Below are 25,827 nucleotides of genomic sequence, written 5' to 3' on the forward strand. Positions count from 1 at the left end.
AAAAAAAAGAGTTGAGGTAGTTCACTTAACTCCAGCAAAAAAAGAGGCATTTTGTAAAGGAGAATTTTATAGTTTGAAAATGAAGTAGTGCCAGTGAATGAGTAAGACATAATGTTATTCTGTGTTATTCTGGATTGAAGTATGAGGCATTTCATTGTGAAAAATGATTGTTAAAAAATCAGTTGGGAATTGTGTGCAGATTCTAGAGATAAATGTTAATTGAGGGAAGAAATACAATAATTTACAATCTTTGAGAACTGTTCAACACAGTTACTGAGTTTTGAAATTACTCCAAAGAGGTGTAATTTCTTAAATGTCTTAAAAATCTAGAACTTTTGTTATTTCTTAGGTTTTTGGGAAATACATGAATCCTGCATATAGCAGAGGAGATGACCAAAGCAGTGCCTATAGCCATCTGCTCTGGGGTTTTGTGCCAGGATAGCTCCATCCATGCTGATAGCCTACAATTTGCTGTGGTTGGGTAAAATCTGGGAACAATCCAAGGAGTTAATCCGTTTTACATTAGGAATGTACAAAATCTCATAATTGTGTTGCCACTAAGCTAGGCAATAAAGTAGCTGGACGTCTTTCTTATGCAGAGGAGCTGAGTTTATTTTATTTTTGCTGCTTATTTTGCACTGTACTTTAACCTGCATGTGATATTCCACCCATGTTCTAACAAGCACACCTCTTGAGGGCACAGACTGGTGGTCGCAAAAATTGCTGTAACCAGAAAAAAAAAAAAAAGCTACCTCTCTTTAGCCTTGTTGCCTCTTCTGTGATAACAGTGTCTCAGCCAAGGAGCAACCTCAATTTCTCCTTACTGAGTGAGGTGAAATGTGAAATGTGTTTGCTCTGAAAGATGTAAAAAGGCAGTTTCTTGTAAGTGATGTAGATCAGACCAGTGATGTGAACACCACAGAAACTTCTAATAACATGTGACAGTGACTGGCTCACCTTGGTCTGAGTTATGTGTATATCTGTACCACCATATTGTATGAAAAACTGCCAAACCTTCATGCAGAGATTTTTTAAGGTAAATAGCAACATTATTCTCTACAGAATTACTGGTGTGGATTTAAAAATTAATCACCGTTTTTGTTAGCTTTATAATGCCTTTAGATATGTTTGCTTGGAGACAGACCAACCCTCTGAGATCAAAGGTAAGGAAGCTAGCATGACCTAACTGACCAAGCTAGCAGGGCTTTTGAAGACGAGAGGTACAGGATCTGTATGTCATGTCTGTAGTTATGTCTGAAAGTTGAACTGCTTTCAGTGTTCTTTTATCATGCAATAATCTTAGAGATAAACTTAGTCTGTTAGTTTTACATTTTTTCTCTCGTTCAGTGCATTTTCCCCATAAGCGTATAGTTCTGCTGTCACTATCATAGGTAGATCTTAGAACCATTTGCTTTACAAGTGATTAAAGAGAGTCCCAGAAATAGTTTCATGGCTTTTTTCACATGGGGAGGCACTTACATTCATTGCTCTCAAGTAGCACAGTTCTGGAAAGTTTCTAGTTTGCTTTATCCAGTACTGACATGCACCATCTCTGAAAAGTAGAAAGCAGAGGCAAAAAAATTAAAGGAGCATTTTCAGTGCTAACAAAGCAGACCCAGTCTGATTTCCAGTCTCACAACTCCTGCAGTGTGAAGTATGCAGTGCCTTTCACATCTGGATCAGTTTAGATCCTACACTCTTGGTGTAAGACATGCAAAGCAGCAATGAGTATACACTCACATCCCATTCGTGGAACTTAGTGCCATAGCAAAGTGTCATGCTTTCTAGGCAAAACAACTGAGGCAGGAACTCAGAGGAACTTAATTCCAGTATTGTTGATAACTACAGCCTAGAGCAAAGGAGAACATGCTTTCCTGTATGCAAAAGGGGAGAAAACCTTGCTGCAGAAAGATGGTACAAAATGCTTAAGTGGTTAGAGATGGGCCAGGACACCTAGGGATGGTAGAAGTACTTGTAACTGCCTAAGGTTTCATCCTGGAGAACCAGGACCAGAGTGATGAATTGCATTGCAGAGACATATGGGCCAGCCAAGTGCAAGGTGGTCTGAAAAGCCCTGCTGACACACAGGGGCTTGTAAGATGAGGTGCAGTATGAGACTACAACTGAAGTTTCATGCTGCTTTCTGCAGCCACTTTGCTAGGGCTGGCTGGAAGCAGTCACAAAGTTGCAGCCTAACTCCTCTAAAGGCTTAGGGCAGGCTGGCAGACTGTGCAGGTGGTAAACCCCAAGCTCTGCCAGGCTCTTCTGCACGCAGTACCTTATGAGGGTTCAAAGCTGTTCTGTGCAATAAGGACGGTGACTGAGCCTCACAGGGCTTCTGGACCCAAAGCCTGTGACTCCACAGAGGGCTGGAGACAGCACATGTTTCAGCTGACCTGGTAATGTGGCAGCTGGGAGCAAACAGTGGTGGCATCACAGGAACAGTTTGTTCTTCCCAGCACTGTATCAATCCCTTGCCCTAAACTGTTTATTCTGGATTTGTTGGAGGGAGGTGACTTTTGCATGTACCAGTTGCTTGCATAGCTGCCAGCACTTCTTTAAAAGCAGGCAAAATAAAAAATAGGGGAGTTCTTTTGGAACTGCAGTGCAAGCTCCCTTGCTTCTGTTTTGAATTTGTGCAGAGCGAGTGGCATGGACATTTTAATTTGTTTCCAAGGGGTGGTTCTGGCACTAGTATCCCTGTCCATACCACAGTCCTAACACAAACAAGTTTTTCATACAGTGCTAATGAAAATGCCAAGTGTCTCTGTAAGAACCCCATGGGGAGCTAAGGACAACAGATCAGATAAATACCTGGCTGCTTGGGAGTGTTATTTTTACCGCTGCAAAGGCTCCATGAGCTCAGTGCCTGAAAAACGGGAGCTTTTAATATTAAAATAGACTTGATGCTGGCATGTGGAGCTGGAGCCATTTGGGACTGGGAGTGAGTCAGCCCTGCAGCCGAGCATGGGGGGCTGTGAGCACCCTGTCTCCAGGCAGACAGGGCTGTAGTGGCTCTGCAGGGAAGGCAGGCAGGAGCAGGCTTGAGAAATCTGTGGAAAATGGAGCAGGGTGACCTCAGGCACTACAATCTCCCTTCCCTTCTCAACCTCCCTGGGGAGCAACACCCTTTGAGCTGTACCAGGAGTGTGTTGTTATTGTTAACCATCATTCTGTTGGCAAAAGAGCAGTTCCTCCTATCACCTCTTTATGTTTCTCCCTGCTTTTCTGGCCCCAAGAAGCTTGTGGGTCATTATTTGGCACTAAAGTATATAGTCTGAAATAACAGAAAAGGGGGTGGGGGTGGGCTTCTCATCCTGTTTCTTCTATGTATTCCTATGAAAAAGATGTGTTGCTGCCTATCTGTGGCAGCAGCTTGTTTTTTGTTAAATTTTAGGCTTGTTTTTCTCAGTATCCTGAGGGTAGTTGTCATAATAAAGAGAGAAATTGCCAACAGATTGTCTGAGTGCTCTTCACACACATCATGAAAACATCATCAGGTCTTTGTGTGTCAGTGTTGGAGGGGAAGGCACACATGGTGCTTGGCTTAAAGACATAGAGCAATGAGGAAATGTGTTTGTAGCCTCTGGCACTGACTAATTATGATTTGTGCCAGCAAGTTCCCTACACAAACAGTTTGGTCATTACTTCCTGCAATTCTTCTACATGAAGTCAAATTATGGATCATGGCACACCAGGAATTACATCAATGAGGGAACATCAGTCCCCACCTGGACAAAGTATAAACCTTTGTTTTCTGCCTTTATTCCCAAAGGAAGGCAGCTGAGCCTTAACTTCCCTCCTCTCCCCTCCCTTGGGCACAGGGAAGCACATGAAGAGCTATTTGGACAAACCTTTGATAGCACATGAAAGATAACGGGGGGAAAGATGCTTCCATTTGGAATGGAAGTCTGTAAATAGAGGACTCATGGCAACCTTCCAGTACCTGAAGGGGGCCTGCAGGAAAGTTGGGGAAGGACTTTTTACAAGAGCATGTAGCAAAACAAGGGGTAATGGCTTTAAACTGGAAGAGGGGGATCTTTAGATTAGACATTAGGAGGAAATTCATCACTATGAGGGCGGTAAGACATTGAAACAGGTTGCCCAGAGAAGCTGTGGAGGCCCCATCCTTAGAAGAGTTCAAGGCAAGGCAAGATGGGGCTTTGAGCAACCTGGTCTAGGGAAAGGTGTCCCTGCCCATGCAGGCAGATTGGAACTAGATGATCTTTAAGGTCCCTTCCAACCCAAACCATTCCACAGTTTTATGATTCTGTGACTTCCCTCTGGAAAAAAAAAGCTTGAAAGTGGGTGGTGACAGACATACCTGGCTCGTCCCTGCTGTGATTAAACTTTAGTTCCTATCTGAAAAGATATCTTTATTCTTGCTTCTTTCAATAAGGCAGCACTCGGCAACTCTGCTAAGTTTTATTTAGTTGAATCTTTCTGCAGGCAGGGCTTTCTTACCTCCACGGTAGTGTAGTGGAACTTCAAAAAGTGTGTGAATCGCATGTGGGTTTTAGGGCTTTTTGCATTGTCACAAGTATAAAAATTATTTCTGAGTCAACAGGAATATAACCTGACACGAAATATTGCAATATTAGAGCTCAGCTCTTACAGTAAGCTTTATTTTCCATTCTTTTGCAGGCTGCTTTTGGTTTCAGTGACACTACTGTCTATTTATTCAATATATCTCCTGTTGGTGTGTTCAAAGGAAACAGGTAATTTAAGCTGTATTACACCATTTCAGTAGAATTGTAAAGAGCAAGAGGTGAAAAGTGCTTAAACAAGGCCAAGTGCTCTGTGTAAGACAGAGTTTCTATCACTTTGTCTACACAGTAGAAAAATGTAATATGTTTTGGGTCAGAAGGCCATAACTAACAAGAATTTATGTCATAGCAATGGAGAACAGCATCTGACCATCACCATAAGGAGAAGAACTTACAACAAAGAGTGAATTCTGCTACCGTGAGGTGTTGTCTCCAGTGAGCTAAAGGGAACAGCTCTTATAGTTTCTTTGCATTACAAAACCAATTGCAAATTAAGTATAATGAATGAGCCTGTGGTGAAGCTTACGTGGAAATAAAAGCTTGTTCTTAATGGTTAATATGAAATTCTTGATAGCCTTGGTAGTAGGTTTCCTAGAATAAAATAAAAAATATATTCTAAATACAGGAATTAGAAGTTACCTACAGTGTTAAACGTTACTGTGCTCTGAAGTCCAAGAGTCTCTTTCCTTGGGTAACAATCTCAGAAGCCAGATTTCTAAAACTATCCGCAAAGAACATCAGTATTTTATTATGTAATTTGGACACATATGAATTACTGTTACAGCATGTATAAGAGCATCAACTGCCTATTTAAATTAGGTACCTATGCCTAATTGAGGATACATTTGTGCCCTGTTAGTTCCTAAAATCTAACCCCTAGTTTCTATGCTGCTGGTATATTCAAGCTCAAACTTATTGTTTATACAAGCTCCAAAGCAGAAATGTCAGCTATAAGGAAATATAGAGAAAACCAGCCAACCAATGGGCTGCATTTTAATAATCATCTGTACACTGTAGCATCTGCAGTATTTCTGTTTTCATGAATCTCACCATCATCACAATGTCCAGTCTTTTTCTCAGCCTAAATTGCAACCAAGGAAAAGAACATTAAACAGAAAAACAAACTGATTAATACAGGAGTTTCTCAAGCTTGGCAGATGTTTAAGAATAAGTTTTAGTAATAATTTACACCTTCCCCTGCTTTTACCAAAAACATACCGTGCTGAGAACCCACAAGTTAAGGTTTTGTCATTAAGAATTGTTAACCATCCTGCAGCAGCTGCCCTCATTTGGATAGTTTAGTCAAAGCAAGTGAAACTGCAGAATCGAGGGACTATCTCTGCTGTGGCCAGGCTGCCAGTGCTGACTTATGGGTCCTGCTGTACTGAGTTTTGTCTGGACACGAGGCTTTTTAGTCACTCCCATTGCAGGCACAAACCTAATATGCCAAGATGGGAATACCAGAACTTAATTTGTCACTGGGGGTATAGACAGGCTCATTAAAGGGGTGTAATAGCCTCGCTAAGGGCTTCAATTTCAAGTGACTGGTAGCCAATAATAACATTTATAGAAGTCAAGAAAACATTTCTACGTAAGTTTCAGCCCTAGTAATTACAAGAGAGCTCTATTTACTTGCAAAGGGCAGATATGGCTGCACAGATGGGTGGTTATGTGAAAAGGAATTATAAGTGTTTTGACTCAACATCCTTCACTGGTGTATTTGTTACGTTTCTCCTTGTTTTTTCTCATCCAGGCTGCATGGTGTATGAAAAGCTGGGTGAGCAGGTCTTTGGTACCCCAGGGAAAATGATTGTCTTTGGATCTACATCTCTCCAGAATGTTGGAGGTAAAGGAGATGAGGGATATTGAAAAACAAAACCCAGAAACATCTTAGTAATGTTACAGTTACCAACCAGTCAGGTTCTTCCATCTTTTTGTGACATCTTGGAATCTCCATGCTCCTCAATAGAGCTATGGCTAACACTTTGCATTCAGCTGCTTAAAATTCCCTTATTACTGAATAATCTGTAGTTTGGAGTCAATTAGATTTTGAGGTCTTCTGTCATCAAACACTGATATAGGAAGAGGTTCAGGATGCTTTTCTGTACTTGTTCTGCAAAATTTCTTACCCATTTTCTAAACTGACTTTCTTCTTCCTCCAGCAATGTTGAGCTATCTCTTCATAGTCAAAAATGAGCTGCCTTCTGCCATTAAGTTTCTAATGGGAAGAGAAGAATCTTTTTCGTAAGTCAAATTAATTTTGTTAATTAGATTATAGAATTTAGCATTGTGTAGATAAGTTTAAGCATTTGTTTATAAATGCTTGACAGTATTGGATATTCCTTAGGTTTGCCAAGGTAGATTTTCACGGGAATATCTCAGGGGGTTAATAAAAACCGAGACAACTTTGAGAAGGAAAAGAGAAGAGATAGGAAATTGAAGGTTAAGTCATCAGTAGCTACTCTCTTTGCACACCAGATTTTAATTAAGAATTGTGATTTATACAATCAAACCCCTTGTCATAGGGTCCAAACTTCTACTGTGTTAGTAACACTTGAAGAATTTGGAAATGATGCAAGTTTAAGATATTATGTATTTCCCTGCATTCTTAGCATCTTAGAGGATATTGCCCCTGAAGCACTGTCTGTAGTATGAAATTCTTTGATACAGGCACATGACTACAGCAGGGTATTATATTTCTGACACTTAGCACACCTTGACATTTACCAACTTCTTTAATAGAGGGATGGTCTTTCTTTAAAGTGGTAAATATCCTTTGCACTGGGTTAAATGGTGAGCTGTAGTGCATAACAAGAAGGTAAAGATCCCATTACTCACACGTTCATACTAGATTGGACCCAGCAGTGGAAACAGATTGTTCAGAATGTCACTAACGCTGTCCCTTCTCCCCTTTCTTGCTTTCCAGCAGGATTCAAAGTACTTTGCTAGAAGGAGATACAGCCTTGGGCTGGCTAGTGTGTGCTGCAGGAGCCTGGTTTGCCATCCCAGGCATGTGCCTGGATGGATTAGCAAACCCATCTGCCCCACTGTGCTGTATGTGTGGCCCTTTGCATGATTTTTCCTCGTCCTGGCAAAGTGGTTTATATCAGGTTATGGAGGGTGTTTTTCTGCCACTCAGTCCCACTCGTTGATCTCAGCAGTAGGGTGATGTTCTGTCTAGTGACTAGGAAGATCTGCTCTATCTGAGTCAGGGCAGTGCCATGTTTTAAGTGCCAGCCCTTAAATAAACTTGATAACTACAAAGTTCATACGTGGCCCCCATGTCTCCTTTTGTAGGAGCTTGCAGGGTAAGGAGACCAAAGATAGTTCTGTAACTGCAGCATTCAAGGAGGGTGACTGAGTGTGAAGAAAACCAGAGAGGGTTTAATTTATGCTCATGGTGGGGTTTTTTTAATGTTTTATACAGGGAATGGTACGTGGATGGGCGGCTTCTTGTTGTTACAGTGACGTTTGGTATAATTCTCCCTTTATGTCTCCTTAAGAACTTAGGTAAGATGCAAATGCCATTCTGGGAATAAAAAAAGGAGCCCAGACATCACACCACTGATAGCCACACTGACAACCCAGCTACTTAAAAAAAAAAATTAAAAAAAAATGCTGTTATTGTAATCTAAGCAGCCTCTCCAGTCCAGGAATCAGCTCTGTTTTGAGCATTTTGAAACAAGTAGGCTTACATTGCCACAGAGGTTGAACTCGGTATTAACTAGCTTCATCCATACAATTGTGGAAATTAATTTTTTAAAATATAGTTAAGAGGGTTTTCATTTCATAAGGTAATTCCCTTTCTGTGGAGCCTGTAAAAATATGTTCACAAATTGTGAGATTACAAAAAAATAACTTAGTTTTCTATCAGCATAAAAATTGTTAGTGGTGAGGTTAATTGGAGTTATTGGACTTGGAAGTAAGATGTGTATAGAGGACTTCATTTTCAAAGTGTAAGAATCCACAGAGATGCCAGTAGGTACACGATGTATTTTATAAAACCATGTAACAAGTTCTGCCACTGAAGTCCTGTTGGGATCTTTCTTTTGAGAAAATAACCTGTACTCAACTGACATGGGTCGTGTCAGGGAATCTGGGTCATGTTCTGATTGCAATTGTGTATTTTCAGGTTTGTTTCAATTATCACAGCCCCTTTCAAAAGTAAAATTAGTTAAACTGCCATAAAGGCGACCCTCAGGAAGTCAAACCAGTCAGAGCAAAGCTCAGGTCTGTCTGGAACCTTGTAGCATGGGGGACTCCCACACCAACAGGACATGGTTTTGCCCTGCCCAGAAACTCACAATGAATATTTAAACATATAATACACTTAAACTTTTCATGAACCAATAATAGTAATAAAAAAAAAGTAAAAACCAAATTATGGCTGATAAAATAATTTTGTATGATATTTCCTTTTAATTTATTTCAGGATATCTTGGCTATACCAGTGGATTTTCATTAAGCTGCATGGTATTTTTCCTGATAGTGGTAAGTTGAGCTTGCTTTCTTCGTTGGATGAGAATTACTCAATAAGATATTCACAATTTCTCTGATGTTTTGATTTTAATTTGCTTTTTATTATTTTTAGCAATTAGCTGTCTTCCCCTCTCATTCTAGGTTATTTACAAGAAGTTTCAAATTCCCTGTAGTGGACCGGAACTAAATGCAACGTCATCTATCCTATCAAATAGCTCAGCATATGAACATATGTGTAAGCCAAAGTATGTTATCTTTAATTCCAAGGTATGTTTCTTTTTAAAATACTTATTTTTAATTCACATAATATATGCACCTACACCCTGTGTTCTTAATGCAATCAGCACCACCTAGGGCCTGATTCTCCATGCTTCCACTCGTGCTCCAGTGGTGAATGCACAATGTGTCTCCTTGCCCAGTCTGATGGAGGTGCTGCATTGAATGGTCTTGCCCTGCCCCACTAGCAGAAGTGCTAAAACTGTGAGCCTGAGCTGCCATCAGTCAAGAAATGCTTTCTTTGGGAGACTTTTCCTTTCCACTGCTTCTTCCTATCCATGCTGCAACTGCTCCTTTAGGCTGTAGATGAGCAGAGGCTGAGTAAGCCATTCCTGCATCCAAAGCCCACAAGTAATCCCTCTGTCCCTCTGCACACAAACCATTTCTTTGTACGTGGCTCCGTAGCCATATGGTGAACTGGATTTGGAAAAGGATACAGTTGAAAGCTAATCCAGCAAAAGTCTGATTGCCTTTCAGCTGGATGCTTTCCTCCATCGCCACACAGCTGCAGGAAAAGTTGTGCCAAGAGAATGCGAAAGAGCAGCTGGCTGTGGCTGTGGGAGCAGGAGGATTGCTCCTGTCAGCTTTGCTGTGCCGGGGCACAGAGCTCCTTACACAGCAGGGCAGGGTCCTCAGGGTGCCACAGTCACGTTCATATGGAATGTGCATGTATACATGCACAGGCATGCAAAAATTAATTTTTTTAAACTTCACCCTGCCAGCTTCAGGTGAAGAAGCCATTCCAAACACTTTTCTTTACTTGGAGGTAGCTACCAATCAGCCCCGTGTGACGGATCAAGAATTAATTAACTTGGTGTGCGATAGCAGCTTAGGGGTAGATGTTCTCTAGATAGTGTTGAGGGGCAGTCTTCTGCTACAGTGAGTGTCTGCGTTTGCCTCAGAGTCAGTGGAAGCACGTTGGAAGGATCGGCCCACCTGACTTAGGCATGCTGGAGCTGAACTTTATATTTGCCCTCAGGGCCAACAGTTTGCCAATCAATTATTTTGGTGTGTGACAGGAGAGACAGTTTCACAGAAGCAGGGGATGGCTGAGATTGGCAGGGACCTCCAGGTCATTTGGCCAAACCCCCCTGCTCAAGCAGAGCCACTGAGAGCCAGTTGTTCTGCACCATGTCCATGCAACTTCTAAATACCTCCACAGATAGAGACTCCACAACAGTAGCATACTGTGGGTGAGGGAGAGGAGGCAGCACAGGCCTGGGTGAGGAAGGACTGCTGGAGAGCAAAGAGTGCATTTACTTAATCTGTTGGGCCTGGGCTGTACCCCAGGATGGCTTCTGTGGGAAGAGAATGCCTGTGGCCCGGCATGTATTTCCCAGAGGGCCGGGAAGAGCCACATGCAGGGATGAATTCATTTTGTCCTCACAGAGGAACCTGTTTCTCTTGTAATCTCTGCTCGTATCCATTCCCTGGGGAGAATGGAAGTGCTTGGGCATTGAGATCATTTGTGAGGTTTGGCTGTACACTGAGGATTGAAACCTACTGAAGTGAATGGGGTGAGGTCCCCTCTGGAGGCCCCCTGTGCTTCCTGATCACATAACAGTCTCTCTCTTTCCCCAAGGAAAAGCATGCTCTCTCCACAGCCCTCCTAGCCCTTTTGTTGGCCTGGGAAATGAAGGGACTCAGTGTGGTACCTTGAAATATCCATTTCTTTGTAAGTCCTGCATTCCTCTTCTCTTTTCTTACAGTCTGGGTGTGGGCTTCCTCTTCAGGACTTCAGCTGTAGCTGCACACCCGTCCCCATGCCAAAGCTAGTGTAGCAGTGACCCACCATACGTCCCTTCTACATGTGTCAGTGTGTTAGTAGTGGTGGCAGTAGCTGGGCAGGGCAATCCATCCCAGGGAGCAGAACCAGCAGCGATGCAGCATCCAGCACTGTGCTCTGTGAGCAGAGTCAGGACTGTGCTTGCACGACCAACATGAAGACTTTGTCCTCCCATGGGGACAGCGCTGCTCTCCATATTTCATTAAATATGTGCTGATTGACAGGTCTTCTGCCTTCTCTGAAGGCTCTCAACTTTTGGTTGAAGAGTCCGGAGAGTCAGGAGCTGAGGGAGTTGAACGTGGATCATTTCTTCACAGTGCTGGGGGAAGTACTTAACTTCTTTTCTGAAATTCTCTCCGAACAGACCGTGTATGCTTTGCCCACCATTGCTTTTGCATTTGTGTGCCACCCATCAGTCCTCCCAATTTACAGCGAACTGAAAGAGTAAGCCTTTCTCCTTTTTTTTTTTTCCAGTTAATTGTTTTGAACCGCTTTGCTTGGAAAATGTTAGCACAGAGGGGCTCTGAGTCATTCGGGTCGTTCTGAGATGTGCTTTAATAACACTCAACAAGCTAACGAGCGTGGCTGTCAGCTAGGAAATCTGGCCTCCCAGGCGGGGGTGAGGGAGGCTGAGGATAATGCAATGCTTTGGGAGTTTTCTCTGGAACTACAAGCCAGCCTGGGGAGAGCCAAGTCGTGCTGGTTGTTATTTGGCATAGGAGAGAGGCGTGTGTTCAGCTAACGGCGTTTGTTCCAGTGCAACTAAAAATCTGTTGTGGTACCAGGAAAAAGAAGTATTTTCAGGCTCACCCGTACTAAAAGCACTTTCCTGGTAGAGCTGCCTCACTGACACCTCTGGTCAGCTGGCCCTGGTGACCCTGGAGGCTGCAACAGGGCCCTGGGCCTGGAGAGAAGCGCCAGGGGAGAGCTGGAGGTCAGTCAGACCCATGAGTGCCTTCAGGTACCTGCCACTTGGTGGGTGCTTTGAATTTTAAGACACTCCAGCAGGTTCCCAGGTGCCTATTTTAGGGCATTGCTGTGTGGGTTTAAAACTCCAACTTTAGGTACCAGAGCATGAATATTTCAGAACAAATATCTAAAAATTAAATGTTGACACTTAATGCTGACTTATTTTACAGGTCTACAGTGACCTGTATACATTCATTATTTGCTACCCGTGGGGACACAAATCTTTCTCTGCAAACATGCAGAATGTGTTTGTTTTTCTTGTGTATAATTTTATTCTTCCTTTATTTTGGCCTTTTAATTTAATTACTGAAGTGGTTAAGGGCCACCCCTCTCCACTTGGCTTCAACCTTCACTCTGTTTAGGCAGATACAGCCAGGGAGCAGCCCCACAGGGTGGACCCACCATTTCTTGACTTAACCCTCAAGTAGGGTCTGTTTCGCCAGTCCTTCTCTTCCTTGTGCAGCTGTCAGTGAATTCCTGTTTTAAATGAAAATTCATTCATGAGTCTCTTAAGAATTACAGTGTTTATGCAAAGACTTAATACATTTTTAAACAGCCATTGAAAAATCCAGCCCAACCATTCTTACGTGTTCTTTTTTTTCTTCTTTCTCCAGCCGGTCACAGAAAAAAATGCAGTTGGTTTCAAATATCTCATTTTTTGCCATGTTCGTGATGTACTTTATGACTGCCATATTTGGCTATTTGACTTTCTATGGTAAGTATGCAGTTCTTTACTGATCAAAACAGAAAGGGAATACATATGAAATCAATAGTGTATCCCAGCTGGAAAGGAAAGTCCCATCCACTTATATTAAAATACTTTTTCAAATAATTTTCCTTAAAGTTTTCATATGAAGGTACAAATCCTTTCACCCCTTTTCCCCCGTGGATGAAAAGCACAAGTGAAAGTAGTATTTACAGAAGACATACTCAGAATATGAGGGAAAGATTTGTTTAACACAACTGGGGATTAGCTTGGCCCCACTAAGATTTTCATTCTGAAGTCCTTACCTGAATGTTATGTACATTGGTAATGGCTGAAGCGTGCATAACCTATCTGCATAAAATGAGACAGATTTGAGACCAGGTCCTAGGAAATGAGTATCAAATCAGCCATCACAACTTTTTCATTTTCTTATTGATGCTTTCATCATTTAGGCGAAGGACCAAATGTTTTCCCTGTGTCCTTAGAGCTAAACCCTTCAGATCTTGGGTGAATAAACTGGCAGTGAAGGGGGTAAATCTTTGAGTGTTGTCCCAGCTCAGCTGCCAAGGGATGGTTATTTCAGTGTCCAAGACTTGCACCCTGCATATCAATTCATTTAAAAAGAGAAACAAATTATATTGTATACTAAAGGATACAACATGTATGCCCTAAGGGCACAATTATTAAGCAAAGTAGGATAAAACATGGATGTTGCCCAGGAAGCTACTCCCATATTCCAGTATAATGGGAATGTTGAAAAGTAGTTTCGTTTTCCATGGACCATTAAGGGATTAAAAGACAGATGACTAAACTGATGTTTGCTTTTCATCTCAGAGTCACCAAAAGGTCATCAGTCTTCTCCATCCTATTCCAAGTGACCTTTTTGCTACAATCTCCTCATTCATGATTATTGTTCCTTGTGAGCCATGTATTACAAGACAAAGAAAATAAGTAAATATGAAATGTGGCTTTTTTTTTTTTTCCAAAGGTGTACCTATTTCATATTTGTTTTCTCAGGCTCTCATTCTATTTATGAGGCCTTAAGTCTGCATGTATTGAAGTAACTTGAGGTCATCTGTTCTGATTTTCACAATAAAACCACTAACACATTGCAAGTGACAACAGCAACGGCCATTCTCATCCAACTGCTCCTGTCTAACACATTTTTGTAGAAATGTATCAAATTAGCAGCTCCAGGGAGCAAGTGGGTGTAAATCAGCACAGACCCCTTCACTTTGGCAGGGAGGAGATTCTGATGTGATTGCCCCAGGGATCTGAGGAGGCAGATCCGTGGTGCTCCTCTCTGGGAATCTCCCACGCCCCTCAAGGAAGAGGGTCTGGAGTCCATGGTGGAGGTAGGGGCTGCGTCCTTCTGGCCCTCCCGAGGGGGAATGGCGGAGGAATCTCTGGGGTGTCTCATTTGCCTCTCCCCACGTCAGGCATCCCTGCTGCCCAGTGCCAAGAGCCTGCGGGTAGAAGCTGTGCAGCTCTGCTGGGGCTTCTGCCAGGGTCACTGCTATGACAGGAAGCAAAAAAGACACTGAGGGAATGTAAAATTCCTCCACTTTGATCCTTCTTCCCCTTGAGACTGACGAGACCTTACCTTTCATATGTTCACTTACAGTTTTCTAACCCTCTTCTCTACCCTTACCCGAATAAGAACAGCATTTTTATTATGGCCATTTCTTAACACCAATAGTACTTGTCTGTTTGCTGTGTTCTCAAAAGTGTTGCAGTGATGACTATATTTACATTGCAGAATTACAGAAAAGAGGTGTTTTTCTTCCCCTAAAAGGTCACACTGTGGTTGGGCTCTGTGGTGTATCTAGCTGAAAGGAAAACAGACCTTCAACTGTAAGCCTTGCCCTTCACTTCCTACCTGGCTGCAGTCCGTGAGCGGTACAGAAGTTGCAGTCTGTGCTTGCAGGAGCAGAGTAAGCTCTGTGTCGCAGAAGCTGTGCATGTGCCCGGCTTGAAAACCCCACTCCTAATCTGCAGGGAGGTGGGAGAGCATTTTCTTTCTCCTGGTGGGGATTCAAGCACTGTGTAGGTGGTGTTGACCTGTGGTCTGTCCCCGGAAGTGCATCCTGGGGGGAGCACAGGAATTTTGCTGCAGGACAGATGTCTCTGTCTCCAGAAATACATGAGGTTTTACCAATTGCCAAAGATTTTAAACTAGACATGGTGGCCAAGTTCCCTTTAAGGGCTTTGGTCTAAGAGCTGTTATGTTTTACCACCAGCTTTCTAAGATTAGCAGGCAGAAACAAAACACAGGCCTAAGAAGGGGCAGCAAGTATATTTTGTGGAATGCTCAACAGCTGCCCCCTTAGGTTATTGCTCCTAGATATTTAAAAGTTACAAAGCAAACACATAGGTCTCTCAGCAATGTTTTCCTGTTGGTTAGCACATGCAGACCCACTCTGCACTACTTATCACGGCTTCAAGGAAACATTTTTGCAGGAGGTCGTATAAAAATATCGCCAGCACCTCCCCATTAAGCACCCCCCCAGCATGTCTTGGCTGCTGGAGCTGCTGGGTGGCACAGGGCCAAGCTGCAGGCACTGCTGGGGTGGTGGCAGGTTCAAGAGAAAAAAACATCAGGGCAGCCCTTGGAGGAGCTGCCGAGGGATCTGTGTGCAAATGTCAGAAAATCCCGCTGAGAGCTGACCCAGGATAGGCTTTGTTCTTGGTTGAGAACAGGGATACTGCTTTTTGCTGGAAGTTTCTTTGCTGTTTAGATTAATTTAGCTCAAAACCTTCTAGTCTATATTAAGTTCAGCCATGGCAGTGCATGTGGTTTTTTTTATATAATTTGAAACTTTGAAAAAAAAAGTCCATGGAACCAATTAGAAGTAGCTTATTTCACTTTACTTATTTTTATACATATATGTATATATGTAAGCAAGCTTTCGTGTATGTCTCACTGTTGTCTTTCCTGCAGTGAAAATTACCTTAGAGTTAGGCATGTGCTGTCTTGAATTAGGATGCATTCCTAAATCAGGCCTCCAAAGGATTAATCTGGAATAATGGGATCATTCGGATTTGGTTCAAAGCACTGTTTTAACTCAAGAATGTTTCATTCCATACTCTTTTGTTTGCAGATAAGTCACTTGTTGTTCAAGAAGGCTGTTTTTAAGCAATGATTTTTGTGAACGGATTGCCTGTTTGTCAGGAGACTTACCTTTTGGTCTTTTCCATAGACGATGTGCAGTCAGATCTGCTTCACAAGTACCAGAGCAAAGATGACATCCTCATCCTGACCGTGCGCTTGGCTGTGATCGTTGCAGTGATACTCACGGTGCCAGTGCTGTTTTTCACTGTAAGTAAAAAGCTGCTCATGATTTGGAAGCTGGTACTGGCTGTACACAGCACATTTCTTCAAATCGCAGGCCAGCTTTTTGCTGAGACAGGGATGCTGCAGCTACAAAAAGAGTTTGAGCTTGGATCGGTCTTTTGCCACACCAGATTCCCACTAACTTCTGGAAAAGTTCTCCCTGCAGGAAATAAATTAATCACTTTAGGCCTTAAGTCTGTTTTAAATTGAATCCACAAGGGCCCTGTCTTACTTCACTTGACTTCACTGGAGCAAGATTAGAGGTGAAGTTCATTTTTAAGCGCAGAAGGACCCCAAAAGGCATGTTAGAAAGGGAGGACTATCCTGCTGCAGATGGATGTATATCTACAGTTTTGAAATATGAAATTATTTTTAATGATTATTTCAAAGGGCGTTAATCAGGGACTCCACAATTTCTGAGAGATTATTCAGTCCTTGTCACATGAAGAACTGCTTAAAATAAACAGGTGAGGCATTGAATTGGCTTACAGACTATTTCTGACAGAACTCTCTCTCTTCCTTCAGGTGCGTTCATCGTTATTTGAGCTGGCTAGAAAAACAAAATTTGACTTATGCCGTCATGTTTTGGTTACTGTTGTTCTTTTGGTTATCATCAACCTGCTAGTCATTTTTATCCCGTCCATGAAAGATATTTTTGGAGTTGTAGGTACAGTATCCTGGTTTTGTACTACTAATAAAGGACTGTTGCTAATCAGCAACACAATTAGCTTTTGCTGACAGCTAACATAACTAATTTGTTTTAATTTTGCAGGGGTCACTTCTGCCAATATGCTGATTTTCATTCTTCCTTCATCATTGTATTTGAAAATTACCCAGCAGGATGGATCAAAGTTGACCCAGAGGATTTGGGTATGCACTCCTTTCCCATCAATGCAACACTTTCATCTTTTCATTCTTTATAATGTGTTAGATGCAAAGCATACCTAATCTGAACGTGTGTGTGGGCTTCTTTACATTACTGTCCCTCTGTTTCAGTGGGCTGGCAGCCGTGCTTGCCCTTCGCCTTTGTCTGCCCTGGGGGTCTCCTGGTGGAGGGGCCGTACCATGCAGGGCACCTCGTGCCCTGGGGGTCCTTCTTCATGGGGCGAGGGGCTCTTGCCCTGGCTGGGTACCTCTCTAGTCCCCTTGGGCAGCCCTTCCAGCCTGGAAAGATGTTAATTCTGAAAGCATGCAACACACTCCATTTGTGGCATTCCTAGTGGTTTTAATGGACTTGACCCAGACTTGGGGTGCTTCCACCAGAAGCAGCCAGCTGCAATGTTAGCCCTTAAGGCTGCATGAGCAGATGGGAATGGGCCTTGGAAAGATTTCCTGTGAACCCCAGAAAGAGCTGCAGCTGAGAAGATGCAACACTCCTGTGTATTCCCAGCCTTAACAGGGCATGCACTGGAAGGACTGTAAGCTCAGACCTTCCTGCCCTGAGCAGGAAGGCAGGAAACCTGTGTTTCACTTGTGGCTCCATCCACAGACCCCAAGACAAAAAGGCTGAACTTTGATAATTGTTTCCGTCAGGTTTTGAAAAGAGCAGAGCCCATCAGTCTTAAAGCAAACTTGCTTAATCCTCTTTAGGGATGATCAATGTTTAAGAAGTGAATTGAAAGGAGAAAAAAATTGGTTTTGGTGTTCAGCAAGTAATTATTAATGATGCTAATCTGTTTAATTATCTACGGGTCTTGTCTTTACCGGAAGTGCTATCCCATTTTATCTGGTAGCTTTGATACATCACCTTGTAAATCTCCTTAAGAGGAGAAGTTAACATACTTGAATTAATTGCCCTTTCCTTTTATTTATTAATTTTCTCTCCTTTTTGTTCCAGGCTTCGCTTTTCTTGGCACTAGGGATAATGTTTTCCCTAGTGAGCATTCCCTTGGTCATCTATGACTGGGTACAATCAGGAGGTAGTGCCGAAGGCCACTGAAGTTCACCTCCTTCTGAAAAGAAGACAACCCTGTTTGCTACACACCAAAATCACAACCATCCGTTCTCTTATCTATTCCATCTTTTGTGAGTTTACTCAAATCAAATCCAAATAATGATTATCCAGTACTGAAAATACTGTTATGGGTGTATTTTCTTGCAGAAAACAGACCCGTATTTCCAACAGGCTTATCACTGTCCCTCGACACTGAGTTACCAGATCAGCCTGAAGTCTATGTTAATTGTCTGTGAGACTATATAGAGTGTTGCTCATAGAATTAGTCACAATTAATTAGTTTCCCCTCTTCCACCCATGAATTCCATTGTTCTGTTGTTATCCTTAGCCCTTCAACCATAAGCTCTGCTCTTTTAGGGCAGCAGTGCTCATTGTTATCAGTCCCAACTGGAGTGATGTCAGTTCACACCCTTGCCCCCATCCCCTGCCTTCAGCCAAAACTCTCTTCTCCAGTTGTACACACCCTATTTGTTGGTTTGTTTGTTCTGTTGCTGTTTCGTGCACCATTTGCTTCATTTGGTTAAGCATAGCGTTCTAGATTTGGCACAAAAGGCACCACAAGAGCATAACTAAGCTTTGTGTAACTGTAGGTCCTATATCTGGTGCTTCTCTTGGCTGTTCTGGTGCAAGAGCCAGCCCCAGGGCTTGGCCCTTTTGTGGCTTTGGGGAACAGACCTGTGACTGTGTGTGTCTTCATGACAGCACGCAGAGAGCAGGACAACGACAGCCATCACCACCAGACACCATTCCCCTGGCACACTTCAGTTGGAGCCTGACCAGAAGTAGACTTGACCCCAACCTATGAGTACATGAGTCTGAAGAGAAGCAGACGCTTGGAGATTTCCATAGGAAGTCTGCTTTTCTTTGGCATTAAACCATTTACTAGTCCTGCATCACTCAGAAGGGAAAAAAAAAAAAAACAAGCTCCAGTTTTATGAAAACCTACACATATAATCATACCTCATGCCTTTTCTATTCTGGGATTTATTTTTACATACCGTGTAGAGACTGGCTCTTCTCTTGTGTCTTATCCTCCTCCCACTGAAGTCAGTGAGGTTTTAGACAGCAGCAGGAGCAGGATTTGACTCACCTTGCCAAACTACTGGATTTCTAATGCAAATTGAAATCTGTAACATTTCTTTAAACACACAGAAACGCTTTTTATGTTTAAAATGTTTCATTTGCATTTCTCATTGATTCTCCATAACAGTTAAAGACATTCAATTACTATTGGCAAAAACACTGTAACTCACATCTGTTGTCCACAAAATAAGCATTTGCCTAATGCCTTATAGCTGGTGTAGAGAACTTGTAGAGACTCAACCGCTAAGCAGGTGATCGGTAACCTTCCTGAGCAGACATCCTCTGTTAGTGCACTGCCAGCAGCATAAACGTGTTCACTTTGTGTCCTTCACCGTGTGAGCTAGAAAGCGTCTCAGAACATGAACCCAGCTCCTGCTAAAAGAACCCATGGCTGAAGGGAGCCCTGCTTCACACCCAAGGGCTGAGCAGTGCCCTCCGTGTGCTCGAGTCATGCCTGTCAGTGTGCAGTGATCCTCTCATTCCCAGTAGCTGGTTCATTGCTGACTCCCATTGTATCTGTGGAAGGAGACATTGTCATCAGCTGTGAGGAACCTGTCATTGCGGCTTGCTCTTTTTAAGGTTAGGGACGGCGAATTCAGGATCCTGGGATCTCTGTGAGCTATTGAATTGCTTCAGTTGCCATTGCCTTGTCCTATATGGCTGAATGTTACTGGTAGTTGAGACCACAGAGCATTTCGCAGAACCTTGAAAGTTGGTTTTTGAGGGTAACATCCAGAGAGATTAGTTTGGAACCTTTCTTGGAATTTGGGCATCGAGATGCAGAGTGTTCATGCTGCAGAAACTAAACCTATTAAACCTAGACTTCTAGATCTGTATCTCAGCCCAGGCAGTGAGGTGCCTGGCTCTGCTGATACCCGACTGTGATCCAATTGCACAGTAGAGTGGACTCCACAGGCAGCCCAAGTCCTCAGAGTAGCCCAGCAACAAGGACAAAACCAGAAGCGTCCTCCTCCCAGGCAAAGTGACCTGCTAGACTGCAGAGCAGGATTCCCTTAGTTTGTCCTTCTCCTCGCTCCTCAGGCCTTCTCTCACAGGCACCCAGCAAGGTCTCTGGTGCAGTGTCCTTCCTCCCAAGCACCCCTCAGCTCAGCATTTAACACATGAACTGCTGAGCTACCTAGGACCCCTGGCAGCTCATGTTTTCCTGCAGCTGCATTTCACCTGTGACGGTGCATGTTACCAGTTCTCTCTGTGCCACCTCTTTGTGAGACTCATCCCTGCCATGGTTCACAGAAAATTCCATACCATAGACTACAAGCCCAGGTGTTAGTCAAGTTCTGGGGAGCCCATACTTCGTTCCTGGCTTCTCAGTTTGTTCCAGGCATCTTCCCAGCATGGGGTGTAGGTTTGTGGCTCCCCTTTCACAGGCACTCAACTCTCCCTGGTAGCTGCAGCCAGGAGCCCAGCATCTCACTCCATTCTCTGACTCAGCTTCCTGGGCTCACATTTTAGGTTTCAAGGTGCTTTATAATCTCTCTTGATCTTATCTCAAAAAACCTTACCAAGACCTGAGAATACTGTATAGCGTTATTATCTTCAAAATGCTCCAGGGCTCTCCTGCTTTCCTCCCTCCTTTATCCTTCTTCTACTACTGATGTATGAGCAGTGCAGCTCTGTGCACTGGGGGGCTGTGAGAGAGGAGATCCTGGGAGAGACTTTCAGATACACAGGTAGGAGCTACAGGTTTGATCTGCACAGGGTTCCAGCAAGATCACAACTGCAACATCTCCCTTCCACCCCACCTCCCAATTAGTCTGTAGTCTCACAAAATACAAACCATTGAGTTTTGGCACTCAGTTTCCTTCAACTTGAAGGGCTGTTGGGTGACTGATTGCATTTTCCCAAATCTCCTCCACCACTTTCCCTCCTCTTTGCTAGTCTGCCACCTTCTTTTCCCAGTTTGTTTGTATAGCAGAGTTTTACTGGGTAAATAGGGAGAATGAGCTAGGTGTGTGCACAGAGTGAAATTACTCCAAGGTACTGGACCATCAAAGCATATCCTAGATACTGAAAAGCAGATACCCAAAATACTGAGTCTTTAAACAGACTTTGTTTCTGGGTCTCTGAAAAAAAAAAATTAAAAAAAAAAAAGAGGGAATTTTGCTTAGACTGATTTACTGGCATCATATTTATAGATATTTATGGAAAGGAATCATGTGTTTATTGATGTCTGTGGTAATGAACGTGAAATAACGTGCTTTTTGTTTTCTCATCAGGTTTATACATTCTTAACAGAATGCAATAGACCCTGCTGTAACTGTCAACATCAGTGATGGATGACAATATTTGTATGAGGTTATCTGTAAAATGTACTGCTGTTATTCAGTTCATTTGAAATAGTGAACTTGTAGCCAACAATGTACGAGTCCCACATTTTAGCTAGGATTTTAAGAGCACAGTGAAAAGCTATAGGAGTTTCTCTGTCGTTAAATTAATAGGATCCAGAGTACTGTATCTACTTAGTAGGTGGTAGCATGCTTTCTTTTCATAGAGAGTTTATCACTATTGTGAGCACTGCAAATGTCATAGACTGGATGCAAAATTGCTTCTAATAACTACAACTAAGTATTTTTAAATTCTTATTTGCGTAGTAGCAACACTTGGGTGGTAAGGGACAAGGAAGGACTAATTAGAATCAGGGGCTCCTAATAACACTGTAGAAGTTAATCCTGCACTTAAAAGATGGCCTTGCTGCCCCTCCCAGTCCACAGCACATTGTAAAGAAAATAGTCATGAGCTTAAAGCACCTCTATGGTTGCAGAACACACCTGCCCTTCTCTGTCTGTTGGCAAACACACCTAGTAAGTAAAACACAATAAATTGTTATTTGGGAGCAGTGACCTGTCTGCGTGATGCTTGCTCCTGGCCAGAGGGCCAATGCCAAATCCATGCACCTTTTGTAGGGCTGGCAGCCACAGAGTGGTGCTGGCCCATGTGCAGGCCCAGGGCAGAAGAGCAGGTCTCATCCTGGGAGGTAAGGGATGGGGATGCCCATCCAGTCCCGGTGGCTGTTCTCCTGAGCCACATACCAACCCATAGCTCATGCTCCACTTGCAATAGGTCACACGTGCAAATGCAGGTTGGATAATAGGTGGGTTGTGTCTGTACATCTGCCTTACAATGCATAAGCACCAAGCTCTCTCTGATATTGAGTATTGACAGTAACAATTAATGGTATCTCTAGTTTAAATGAATTTGTCTTTGCTTGAACCTTACATTAAGGCTAAAGAGCATCTTGGTCAAAACAAAAATCTTTCCATGTGGTGGTGTCCCACCTCCAGTCCTACCTTCCCACCCCAGTGCCTGTAGGAGAAAGGCACAGCAGAATGTACTCAGCTCCATCAGCAGCTCCATGAGATGGCTTTATCATCTGGTGCCAGGGCACTTTCTTAAACAATTTCCCAGAGCCCTTGGCATCAGGAAAATCCTTATTTCCTATAACTTACACAACGAATGTTTTATTTGTATCTAATGTACGGATTTCTGTAACAAACTGTGAAAAAGAAAAAAAAAAAAAAAAAGACAATTAATTAATAAAAAAACACAGTGCCGGAAAGGTCTAGAATTCACAAATTGTACACAAGCCTATGTTTCTGAAGACAAATCTATGCAGTTGTGTTGTATTGTAGGAAATTTCATTTTTATGTACATATATATATTGTAAATAAATAGGATGCTGTATATTTTTGCAGTTGTTTATCCCCTATGATATAGAAGTGTTGAGATAGGCTCTGCATATTAAGAATAATTTTAATAGAAAGACAAATACTTTCGCTTCTGACTTAGCAAAATGTATATCCTTTCCTTTCTCCCAAGAGTTCACAAGTTAAATCCTAAACTTGAAATTATAATTACATCACTAATGTAACAAGATAAAGAGAAATAAAATATCCAATGAAATTGCTAGGATTAATTCCAGTGCATGACTCCCTGTTTTCTCAACTGCAGGTTAGCCAGTCTTCCTGCTGGGTAAAGTATCTCCCTTGGAAAGGGCCCCTTTGGTACTCAGGTACCTCTTAACTCCTCACCTGAGGTCAGGTGGAAGTGCTGAAAAGGCTTTCTGCAGAAACCAGAGCAAACTGCAGCCAGGAATTTGATCCAGCATTATACCATGTTGTATCCAAGCATGTATTTACCCAACTAATACAAACAGAAGTCAGGACAGGACTTATGCATTTCCATTTTCAGCCACCAGAAATGCCCATAATTCAGAAAAAAAATCATTAAAGCCAGGAGTGGGCAGCAACTAGACCAATCTGTGCCATTTTCTAGCCCTCTCCCTTTCTCCAGAGTCCTGTGGCTGCTCCTCCAGTGCAGACCCAAGCATGCTGCTATCATGCGACCAAAAGCCCAGCACATGAGGCTGCCGAGAGCATCCCTGGCCAGGGACTGCTTGCACATCTCACCCTATGAATGTGCAGAGGCCAGTATTCTGGTCATGGGATAGCTTTGTGTCCAGGGGTGGGGATGGTGGGAGAGGAGGGTTGTGTACGTCCTGAGAGTGCCTCCGTCAAGAGCCTTGCATAGATTTTCTTGCTGGTAAAGCACAGTGTTTTTTTCAGGATTGCTGAAAAACAGAAGTTGTGAAATGCATCTTAAAATAACTGGGGTTTTTTTCCATGTTTACTTTATGGTCTTGGATGAAAATTAAACTTGAAATAACATTTGCTTTCACCGTGAGCACAAATTTGAGGAAAAAAATCTATATGCAGTCACTTCTACAGAGCTTTCTAAATTAATACAAGTGTACGTTTTGTTTTCAGTGTTACAGCCAACAAAATATAAACTGTAAAGGTATTTTTCCACAAGACTTGAACTTTAACTTGTTTATAGAAACCTGTTTTTAATGTCCCAAGGTATGTTAAGGCTCATCCAGATCTAGTATAAACAATATTGTTTGAATGATGTACGCTTGATATGAGCTCGTCTCTAATAGATTGTTGAAGTGAGTCATTGATATTTTGCTCCTGCTAACATCACCATACTTTGTGCTGCTCATCCCCAAATAAATGATGCAGTTTTTCAGTTTCTGTGTGTAAATAATAATAATAAAAATGTATTAAGTTCTATAATCTCTCTGTTACTTCTATAGTTTTTAAACATTAAAATTGTGATCTAAACTGATGTCGGGGCCGTACTCATTCTTTCAAAGGGATGACTATATATCATTATAATGCCTTGAACAGCACGTGCTCCCTGCTCTTACACAAGTATTTTCATTGAACAGCAGGTGTTGCAACAGCTCTTGCAAAGCTACATCTATTAGACTCAGTGGAGAATATAGAATAAAACATCGATACATGGTTATGAAGCATTAATGCAAAGTTTCTGATACTGTTTTAGAAGGACCTGAAGCTGGGGCACATGGTCACCACAGACTGGCATTGCTAAAAATGACAGCATTTCTCAAGCCTGGTGTTTGTTTCTGCCTGTTCCCTGAAGACCATCCAAGTGCTCATCAGTCTGCTTTGGAGTCAAGGCAGGTGGTTTAGCTTTAAGGGTCTGCTGTTTGAGTTCAGATGCCAGACTGGTGCCTGGAGTGGCTAAGCCCTGCAAGAGCTTCACTGTTACGGAAACAGAGCCTTTAGCAGATGGATGAGAAGGATATCCAAGGACAGCAGTATCAAGCATTCCCAGCTGGATCAGCCAAAGTGCCTTTGTCAAAGCCTTAGAGGGTCTGGAAAATGCCGACTCTTTGCTTTTGACCACTAATTTTACTATTGCTTAGGTTGTAGTGACCACTTACAAAAAGGCCTCTTGACTAGAGCCCTAGTCATATGACTGAAATGCTTACTTCACTAGACAGGATGAGTATGGCCAACATCTCTGTGGCACAGTTCCCCATGTCCCTCTGCAGGAAGAACAATGGGAGGAATTATGTATTAGAGGATACTTGGCAAGCCTCTGCCCAGTCCCCACACCTGGGGAATGTCTTAAAGCCATAACGCTGGAAACACAGAGGTACAAGATTCTGCACTGACATGGTCTAATAGCCTCTCCTATTTGGGCATACCCACATCCCTACCCAGCTAAGAATAATCATCTCAGAGCTATATCTCAGAGCCATACCTTAAAACATAGGAACATGGGTGTGGAGCAGACTAAAAAAGGAGCAGAAGCTGTGTCTCTCCCTGGCTTGCAGAGACAACAATCAACACCTATGGCTTTCTGCAGTGCAGACTGACAGCTTCACCTGAAGCTCACCTTCAGCCACACAGCCAAAGAAAGAAACACCATCTTCCTTTCTAGCTGCGAACTTCTACCTCTGGTTTGGCTTGATCTTCCTGTATCCACAAGGCTAACCAGATCTCTGAGTTCCCTACTTGGGGGTAAGGGAAAAAAAGGAAAATTACCTAGGGCAAACTCTGCCTGAGGGAAGAGACCCCTCGTTTGGGTCAAGTGGGGTCTCAAACTGAAGTTTGTGTGAAATTGTAGTTAGTTTTCAGGCTGAAGCCCAAATTCAGGACGTAGTCTTATTCCACACTGTGCCAAGAGCTGGTAGTAGGCACTCATGACAACTTTTGAAGAGTGGAGAAAGCAAAGATAGTAGGAGCAGGGATGAGTGGCAAGTCCATTTCTAATCACAGACCCCTCATAAACTGAGTGTGGGCTTCCCTTCTTATAGCCTGTTCTCCTCAGACCCATGCGGGACAGCAGCACTATTTGCTTTGC

At 42.8% G+C, this 25,827-nt stretch overlaps 1 protein-coding gene across 2 annotated transcripts in view; it reads left to right on the top strand.

The window, feature by feature from the left end:
* The window catches only part of SLC38A1 (solute carrier family 38 member 1), a 41,703-nt gene extending 17,424 nt beyond the window's left edge, over positions 1-24,279 (top strand). The window contains exons 5-17 of one of the 2 annotated variants that reach the window (XR_007890619.1): positions 4,645-4,718; positions 6,301-6,393; positions 6,710-6,791; positions 7,975-8,057; positions 8,980-9,038; positions 9,168-9,293; positions 11,453-11,532; positions 12,672-12,772; positions 15,964-16,082; positions 16,623-16,764; positions 16,870-16,967; positions 17,935-18,122; positions 21,372-24,279. Coding sequence is in view for 1 of the 2 variants with exons in the window: in XM_051629687.1 (XP_051485647.1) it covers positions 4,645-4,718; positions 6,301-6,393; positions 6,710-6,791; positions 7,975-8,057; positions 8,980-9,038; positions 9,168-9,293; positions 11,453-11,532; positions 12,672-12,772; positions 15,964-16,082; positions 16,623-16,764; positions 16,870-16,967; positions 17,935-18,036 (1,159 nt within the window). In the remaining variant the exon portion in view is untranslated. Of the gene's footprint in view, positions 1-4,644; positions 4,719-6,300; positions 6,394-6,709; positions 6,792-7,974; positions 8,058-8,979; positions 9,039-9,167; positions 9,294-11,452; positions 11,533-12,671; positions 12,773-15,963; positions 16,083-16,622; positions 16,765-16,869; positions 16,968-17,934 lie in introns of both variants that reach the window. The other variant, XM_051629687.1, reaches the window with a different exon arrangement.
* Positions 24,280-25,827: the final 1,548 nt, after the last annotated feature.

The sequence above is a fragment of the Apus apus genome, chromosome 1, assembly GCF_020740795.1.
Source record: "Apus apus isolate bApuApu2 chromosome 1, bApuApu2.pri.cur, whole genome shotgun sequence".
Lineage (NCBI taxonomy): Eukaryota > Metazoa > Chordata > Aves > Apodiformes > Apodidae > Apus > Apus apus.